Source organism: Crocodylus porosus, unplaced genomic scaffold (assembly GCF_001723895.1).
Source record: "Crocodylus porosus isolate Cpor-Errol unplaced genomic scaffold, CroPor_comp1, whole genome shotgun sequence".
Classification (NCBI taxonomy): domain Eukaryota; kingdom Metazoa; phylum Chordata; order Crocodylia; family Crocodylidae; genus Crocodylus; species Crocodylus porosus.
Genome location: NW_017728925.1, coordinates 13,175,534 through 13,184,116, shown reverse-complemented (window position 1 = coordinate 13,184,116; position 8,583 = coordinate 13,175,534). Strand labels below are relative to the sequence as shown.

Genomic DNA, 8,583 nt, shown 5'->3' with positions numbered 1-8,583 from the left:
TCAGAGGTCAGGAAAACAGACCTTATGATGAGAGGCTGAGAGCCATGGGGCTATTCAGCCTGGAAAAGCGCAGGCTCAGGGGTGATCTGGTGGCCACCTATAAGCTTATCAGGGGTGCTTATCATGATCCGGGGGAACAACTGTTCACCAGAGCCCCCAAGGGATGACAAGATCGAATGGTCACAAACTCCACTGTGACCCAGTTCAGGCTGGACGTAAGGAAGAACTTCTTCACTGTCCGAGCCCCCAAGGTTTGGAACAGACTCCCACCTGAGGCGGTTCAAGCGCCCAATCTGAACACCTTCAAAACACATTTGGATGCTTGTCTTGCTGGGATCCGATGATCCCTGCTGACTTCCTGACCCTGGGGCAGGGGGCTGGACTCAATGATCCTCCGGGGTCCCTTCCAGCCCAAGTGTCTATGAAATCTATTAAATAAAGTGAGTGGGAGTTGTGGTGCCTGACAGCCTTGAAAATCAGTTAGCCAGGGTTTGACGTTACAGAAAAAGATTTTAGAAACCCTCATGAGAAAGAAGGGACAAGTGCTAGAGGCGAAGTGCTAAGGGTTGGTTTGGACATGTGAAGAGGAGTGAGGGGCTTAAAACACCACTGAGGTTGGAGCTGACTGGAAAATGGAATTTCTGCCCCACAGAAAGTTTCAGTTTTTTAGAAATGCTTTAATCCTGCTTCAGAACAGAGTTAAAGCCTTGGAATTTTCACAGGACAGAAGTTCTAAAAAATTCTCCTTTGGGAAAAGTGAAACAGAATTTTTGGCTTGCCAAAACAAGGACTTTCCCAGTAGCTCAGCCACCATCAGCTTATGTCACTGTCTGCCTCTCTGGCAGCTTCCCTGCTTCCACACTGCCTGACTGTTTTTTTAGGCATAACACCAGGGAGCCAGATGGGGAATCAGTGTTTTTCATCTATATTGATGAAAGTGCATTTCACCTCCAAAAATCATTTAGAAGGAAATGTCCTGAGGAGCTCTACTGAGGTGGCGAGACTGGGCAATGGGAAGGGGAACAGATATATCAACAGGATTGAGAAGGGAGAGAAGGGAAAGAACTTGGAAGTGAAAAGGAGTTTTACAGTTTCAGAGGTGTCAGAGATGTTCAGAAATGGGAGGAAGGTCAAAGACACAGAGACCTCTTTGTGACTTATCTGTCTTAATGTCATGCCCATTAAGTGCTCATCTGACATTTTTCACTTTTGCTTTCTCCTACAAACTTGCAAGGTTGCACACCCCCAGCCATATTCTCTTGAGCATAGTGGCTAGTAGTTGAGGCAAGCCTTAATAACCAGGACATAATGGCCATATTAAAGCATTTCCTTTCCTTTCAGCGGAGCTGGCACATCACCGAGATCGTCTGGAAAGTCACTGCACAGCATTGATGGAAGCTCTGAACAAAGAGAAAAGTGAGTTTCTGAAAATCCGAGAGCATCAAAGTGACATCAGCAAGGAGTTTCGTGCATTGATACAGGACATGGAGTCCATCTTCCTCGCTGCCTCTAATGCTGAAAAGTAAGTGTGTCATGAGTTTGCTATCATGGAGTTTTTCTCTCCACTTGGCTTACATTCTGGGTCTGCCTGATCCCAGGTTTCCTGAACAGCAGCACAGATTCCTGACACTGGGTTAGTCTGAGGAATTTATTGTACTATGTAATCATCACCTGGCATTTCATGTAACTGCGGTATAAACATTCAACCCAAGAGGATTGTTTTTATCCCTGCTCCACTTTCAGCACTTTTCTCATCACAGAATATTTGGAAGGTCTCTCCCATATTACTCTGCATACCTTTGAGTGAAAGTCATTGTAGAAAAGAAAATCCTTAGTTATTGGAGTTAGTTTCCGTTCCCTCTCATAGTGCATTGTAATACCTACAAACCCCAAGTACAGTTGAGTAAGTTATTTTAGGCACTACTAGGCAAAACGGAAGTTAATATCCAAAAGGTAACAGCTTTTATACCATACTCGTTAATATATGCTCCCTGATAAACTGTTGGGCAAAAGTAAAGGACCTCATTGTGGTTTTGTTAAATCTCCTTGTTAAAAAATTAAAGTCAAGGTAAATTTATTATAATTTAAAATTAAATTAAAATGGTTTCACTATCCTGGTAAATAGCTAGATAGGATACAATGATACCCGTTCCTTTAGTAGTATCAACTGGTTGTGAATAACATGTACTGTATGTACAGTTAGCCAATGGTTTGGCTGCTTTATGCACCAAAGAATGTATAATGGAGAGGAATCTAAGATGCATAGTCATTACATTCTCATTTTTCATTTTACTTTATAAACCAGCAGCCTTTGAACCAGAACATCTGTTCCATAGATTTCCCTGAAAAAAGCTGTCTTTTCTATTAGGTTGATTTCTCTAAGCAACATTCTGCATTCAGAGATGCGTAATCATGTGGAAGTTATCCAGATTTCCCTCCGGAGTTACCGGAACTACTTGGAGGAAGCTTTGAGAAAATTACGAGATTCAAATATGGACTTCCTTAAGTCTTGCAGGTATCGGGTGACCTGGGGTATGTTGGTCATCTTTCTCTAAATAACTTTATCCCTGTAAATCAGCTGCATATACCTCAATTTCTCTCTCCCTATCGCCTTACAAGAATTAAATTTGATAATTTATTGCCAAGTCAGTACAATAAAATTAAAGTATGTCCTTTAAAAATGTAGACATGCTGTTGTTATAGTAATATTTTAATCCCTGGAATAGATACGTAACAGTTAAGATTATAAAATTATAACTATTCAGTTAAAAATATTTTGGGGCAGTGGAAGAACCCAAGTCAATTTGTGTGTTTGTTTCCTGCCTGGTGTGTTTAGATTATTTTCAGAGGGAGGTAACTTTTCTTCAGAAGAGGTAGAGCTTTTTTGCAAGCGTCTAGAGCAAGAAACTGCACGCATTGACTTTGTTGAAGGAATAATTATGGGGGATATGGAGAAGATGGAGTCAAACTACCTAGAACAGGTATGTAGGTCTAGTATTCAGATTAACTGTTGCAGCTAAAATAACCTTTCTTATCTCCCCTGTTTCTAGATTTGGGTTGAGAGCCTGTCTTTATTAATGTGTTCATGACCCTTTAGCGATGGGAAGCATTATAGAAGTGCTAAGTGTTATCTTAGACCAAGACATTCATGAATAAATTACTCCAGCCACAAGTGTGGGAAAGAGTGCTGCCAGACTGGCAGGCACAAAATATACTGTAAGCATAAACTAAAACTATACATGCATTGGCATGAGCAGATTCAGCATAAAGTAATTTAAGATTCACACATGCAGATTCCGCACATTCATGTATTTCACAGTAGCTATTGCTATTAAAGGTTAGAATAGGTTTAATTTGTACTTTTTGAGTTTCATGATTTTTGTCATTTGCGTCCCAGGCTAATGAAGTTATTGGCAAGTTTGAATCAAAGTTCCATTATCTTGCTGTGGATCGACTCTTCATGGATAAAATCCAGCGATTCCTGACAAATCTACAGGTGAAAATCAAATCAGAGGTAAGAAGAAAACTATCAAAACTTTTTATTTTGTTACATCTTAATCATTATATAAAGCACTTATTCCATCTCTGACTTCTGGCTGGGTTTGAAGAGGTTTACACACTGATGGAACAGAGAGCGCAGTGGCTTTTTTCTCTTTATTTAAGAACTATATATCCTTGCCAGTCTTGAAAATATCAAAACCTTAGTTATATGATGCAACTCTAACCACACATATGTGAATAAACCAGACATCTGCTCAGTATAGGCTATGAAAAATACTGCTGCTGTAAATCAATTAATTCATTCCCCATTTTAGGAACCTCTGATTTAGTGTTTTTACTCTTTGAAAATACACATTATTCCCTCCATGAGGATCTGAAACCTGTGTCTCCTCATGACTGAAGAAATACTCGGATGCTTGTGTGTACATTTCCATTTTCACCAGTGTCACATGAATTTAAACTTCATTAACATCTTCTGCTGTAGGTAGCGAACTCCAATTTGCAGGCACAGACATTAAACTCCTATTTGGAGAAGTTCCTCATGAAAATAGATGCTTGTGCTCATCCTACTGCAGATAAAGAAGTAAGTTCCAAAGAGACATCGTGAATTTGACTCACTGTACACAATTGTAGAGGTCTGGACCCATCCACCACTGTTCATTGTGGTCCAATGGACATGCGCTATGCTGGACTGTAGGTTTTTGGTATGTCACCAAACCAGGAAAGGACAGAAGTGTGCACACATTAACATGGATTGTCTTTTAAATTAAAACAATGCTAGGGATTGTAAGTAAGGCTTTTTGAGAATCATGAATTTTGGTAACTAGGCTGGAAGTTAGGTGGGTAATCCCAGTCCACTCCCTTTACATTCTTCAGGGAGTCTCAAGTCTGACTCCTGTCTAAAAAAAAGAATATTCTTGCAACATCATAATGGATAACCATTCCCAGAGTTCATGGTATAGCCAGTTAATGTGCAAGAAGCTTATTTGGGGAATTCAAATATTGATCACCAGCAAGTATGTAGACTGTAGAGGCTTTATCCAGGCTACTCTCTGGCAGTCTTTAAAGCCAAGCTATGACCCTTTGCATTTAATAGTCATTGGCTGAAATGAGGGGAGAGCAGTACCCTGTCAGTCACTTTTGAAAAAAACAAAAATGTGTTTCTGTAGATAGTGACTTTGTCTCTGGATTTCTGTGTGAGGGTGAGAGAGCAGATTAGAAATGCTAAATGAATGTAATAGATAATTAGCATTTACCAAACTCACTATTTTATGTAACAAAATACCTTCCATGTTATCCTTTCTTGGTAATTAGGCTGTTACTGCAGAAGAGCTGTTTGACTTCGCCAAAGTGGTGATGAAAGAGATGAAAAAAAGGAGCAAATACCTTGATTGTCTAGTGGTAAATACAGTCATCTCCTACTATATTTTAGTGTAATATTAGCTAGCCTCTCTGTGTTTTATTTAACCTTTAGGTGAATGTTATGACACAAGTGCACAGTATTTTGATTATTCCCATATTTAAAAGGGCTTTTCTTAGCCTATTATTTTGAATTTTCAAGTAAAGAATCAATATGCTTCCAAATTCTCACAAGCTGCCCAAGAGGTGGCTATAGAGAGCCTAATCCTGCAAAGCATTGAGCATTCTCAGCTACCAGTGAGGCTAGCAGAAGTTGAGGCTGCTGCATACCATCCTAGAGGTGCTCACTTCTTTGCAGGAGCTGGTCCTTCATGGATGATACTGAAGGGTGGGAGGTGTTTTAAAAAGAAGAGTTTCATTGGATAGTGGTTTTAGCATCAGAGGATTCATTTTACTTATTAATTGGATTGTCTTCCCCACAGAGTGGTTTTATTTTATAATCAAGAGGAGTGATACCCAAATATTTTGGCTCAACAGACCACTTGCAACTCTCAACATTTCTTATGCACCTACACGTACCCTTATCATCAAACCTGAAAATACTGTACAGGCAGGTGGGGCCCAGTGTGATCTTCAGGCAAACTGTGGAGTACTTTCCATGGTCTTATGGACTGCCTCTGAGCTATGGACCTTGGTTTGGGATCACTAATGCAAAGTTAATTGTTGATTTAAGACCGTCTATTTGGATATTGCTTGTTTTGTTTCTAGTAATACTTGTTAGCTCTCATAGCTGCAGAATGAGAGTAACTGATTTTAATTGTTACATATTTAAGATGGCCTTTCTTCCAACCCGTGCATGGGACAGTGTGCACAGTGGCTAGAAATATATTTGAGAAACGAATGCCTGTATGAAATAACTGCATACCCATCTGTTAATTACATTCAGTAGGATTTTCTTCTCTTCCACCTCCAGGTTCCCACTTTAGTTCTGCCAGAGATTGTCATACAAGGCTCTCTCACTGCAGCAGTTCGAACAGAGAGTCTCAGAGAGGAAAACAAAGTGATGGTTATGGGGATAGAGAATACTCCACTGTTGAATCCAAGCCGAATGGGAAAACCAGCAGTTGATGATGTAGCAGTAAGCGTCATCAAAAATTTACTCCAGTGAGTGAACGTTATTCCATTCATTTCCATGTCTAAAGTTGTTATTCCCTCAACTTATGTATTTAATATTTTGCTCATTGCAATTGCATCTTATTTTCATGAGGTTCCCAGGACAATTGTGCAAAGATATTCCATATATTTGTTATTTTTACTCTTGTAGAATAAAATGGTCCCACTGAATTTAAATCATCCAGTTCATCTTTGTGCCAGTGCAAGATTGAAACATACATGAGCAGTATTTTATCTAGTGTTTTGTCCAGTCTAGTTTTAAAAATCCCGACCAGTGGGACTTTTGCTTCATTTAGAGAGAACTATTTCACAACCTAAAATATCTCCCTGTCTTGCTGTTAGTAGTAAAATTGCAGTAGTGCAGCTACAATATTGTAAAAACAGATATTAATCAGCTACTAATTTTTTACTTCTATTTGGATGAAAGGGTGATTAAATGCTACATAAAGGTATAAGAAAATGGATATAGTAAGGAGCAAGAAGATTATGGCCGACATATAAGCAGAAGCCCAAATCATTGTAGAAACTCCTAATTTCCAATTTGACCCGATGGGTTAAATAGTCTCTATACAAGTTTTATGCTTACACATGACCCTATCTTGGAGATAAATCTTCAGTCAGACCTTGGCAGAGATAGAGAACTGGGATTTTAGCAGCCATATAGCTCTTTCTTTCTGTTTCAGAATTCAGCAACCCAAAAAATCCATAGAACTGCGGCATGAGAGAGATGAACTCACGCAGTCAAAATCAATTGGTATGCAAGCAGCTCTTGTATGACTGACGTTCTTTTCTTTTGTACTGATAGAGAGGGAGAGAGAGAAGAGACTACTTGGCAACTCTTAACATGCGGCTGTGAGCAGACGTAAAGAGACTTCCATAAAGCTGCAAGCCACTTTTCTCTCCTGCCTCCTGTATACATGTTAACTGACTACTTGTGCACCTGTGTGCCCAGCCTTCTTTGGGGATATGGTGTGCTGGCAAATACAGTGGGGATGAATATGTGATAGCTGTTGTTAGCTCTCGAGTGCAGTCTTGAGACCTGGAGAAATCCTGACCTGCTGTTTATGAAAAGCAAAGAGGCTTGAGTCTACGTAGGTTGAACCACCAGTTAAACAGTAACCTGGAGAGGGAGAGATTCACTTCTTTTACCCACAGTAGTGATAGCAGAGTCCTTCCCATGGACCTTGCTGGAGCAGCCTACATACATCCCAAGAGACAAGCTCTTGAATTTCTGGGTGTTTAATCTAGTTCTCAAACCTTTTGAGGTTCTCTCTTCACTTGAGGCATTCAGTACTCAGCACAGAAATCAGAACATGCTATATAATTGTACAAGGGGGGCTTAATATTGATTTTATAGAATTTCTTCCTTTTTCCATATAAAGCAACTCATCTATCCACCACAACACAGAAGGAGTCAGGGTTAAACATGGTAAATGAAAATATCCAGACCTATCCATCTTTCCTTGCTGCTCCTGTTGCACCCAAGAAGTCTGTCTCTGTGAACAAAAAGCTCTCTGATTCAGCAAGGTAAGGCCCATGGGAGGAGAAATCCCATTTTCCTCCTGTATCTTCTTCTTTCTGCTTGTTTAACATTGCTTAGCTCTCTGTCCCTTTACATATTCCACCTACTATTGGTGTGAGCCCAGCTGTACCCATCATTTGGAAAATCTTTTCTATGTATTTCTGCCTTTTCCTCTTATTTCAGATCTCATCGGTTTTCTTCCCTTACCTTTGTCTGTAAATTTCCCCCTCCCTCTCCTGCTGTATGTTCTCTGAAGTGTGTTGGGATGCAGGCTGCTGTTATACAAAATAGGGATGTGGATATAATAAACAATTACAAAGAGTACAGTCTTCAAAATGTATGTGGGGGTGTAAATTAAGCTTTCTGTCTTTTAATTTTCATGTTGGTGTTTAAACAAGATGTTCTCTTTTAGATACTCATCTGGGCTCACAGTCAAATTAAATGGACATTAGCATAATTAGGTACAAATTTGATCACCTAAAAACAGGTAAAAAGGGAAAGTTTTGTGGAACAATATAGAAAAAGAATCTTGATTGCTACTCCTACCAGATGATAATTTTCATGTAGTATTAATTTTGGATCTGAAAATATTGCCACTGTGTTTTTAATGTGATAAAGTCCACCTGACTGTATATTACAACTAATTAAATGTGGGAAAAACTAACCTTTTTCAAAAGTGTGAATATTTTTGAATGCATCAGAAAATACTTGCTTCCTCAGCATACACAGATACAGCAGACCAACTCGAACTGATAAGAAGTTCCAGATCTTTGGAGAGAAACTTCAAGACCCTGAGTAAGTTTGCTTAGTATTTCCAAAAGTATCATAGTTTCATAGTTTGTAGGGTCAGAAGGGACCCAAGCAGATCATCAAGTCCAACACCCTCCCGTGGCAGGAAAGAGCACTGGGGTCAAACGACCCTGGCAAGGTGTACATCTAGCCTCCTCTTAAAGACCCCCAGGGTAGGAGCCAGCACCACTTCACTTGGAAGTTGGTTCCAGATCCTAGCCGCCCTGACCGTGAAGTAG

General features: G+C 39.8%; 1 protein-coding gene across 3 annotated transcripts in view; it reads left to right on the top strand.

Annotated features, from left to right (window-relative positions):
- Window positions 1–8,583, top strand: part of CCDC180 (coiled-coil domain containing 180) — a 42,074-nt gene that overhangs the window by 18,937 nt on the left and 14,554 nt on the right. For all 3 annotated transcript variants that reach the window (XR_002102192.1, XM_019540865.1, XM_019540866.1), the window contains exons 21-30: window positions 1,342–1,522; window positions 2,369–2,515; window positions 2,837–2,981; window positions 3,398–3,514; window positions 3,986–4,084; window positions 4,816–4,902; window positions 5,834–6,024; window positions 6,717–6,787; window positions 7,416–7,555; window positions 8,274–8,350. Coding sequence is in view for 2 of the 3 variants with exons in the window: in XM_019540865.1 (XP_019396410.1) it covers window positions 1,342–1,522; window positions 2,369–2,515; window positions 2,837–2,981; window positions 3,398–3,514; window positions 3,986–4,084; window positions 4,816–4,902; window positions 5,834–6,024; window positions 6,717–6,787; window positions 7,416–7,555; window positions 8,274–8,350 (1,255 nt within the window). In the remaining variant the exon portion in view is untranslated. The remainder of the gene's footprint in view (window positions 1–1,341; window positions 1,523–2,368; window positions 2,516–2,836; window positions 2,982–3,397; window positions 3,515–3,985; window positions 4,085–4,815; window positions 4,903–5,833; window positions 6,025–6,716; window positions 6,788–7,415; window positions 7,556–8,273; window positions 8,351–8,583) is intronic.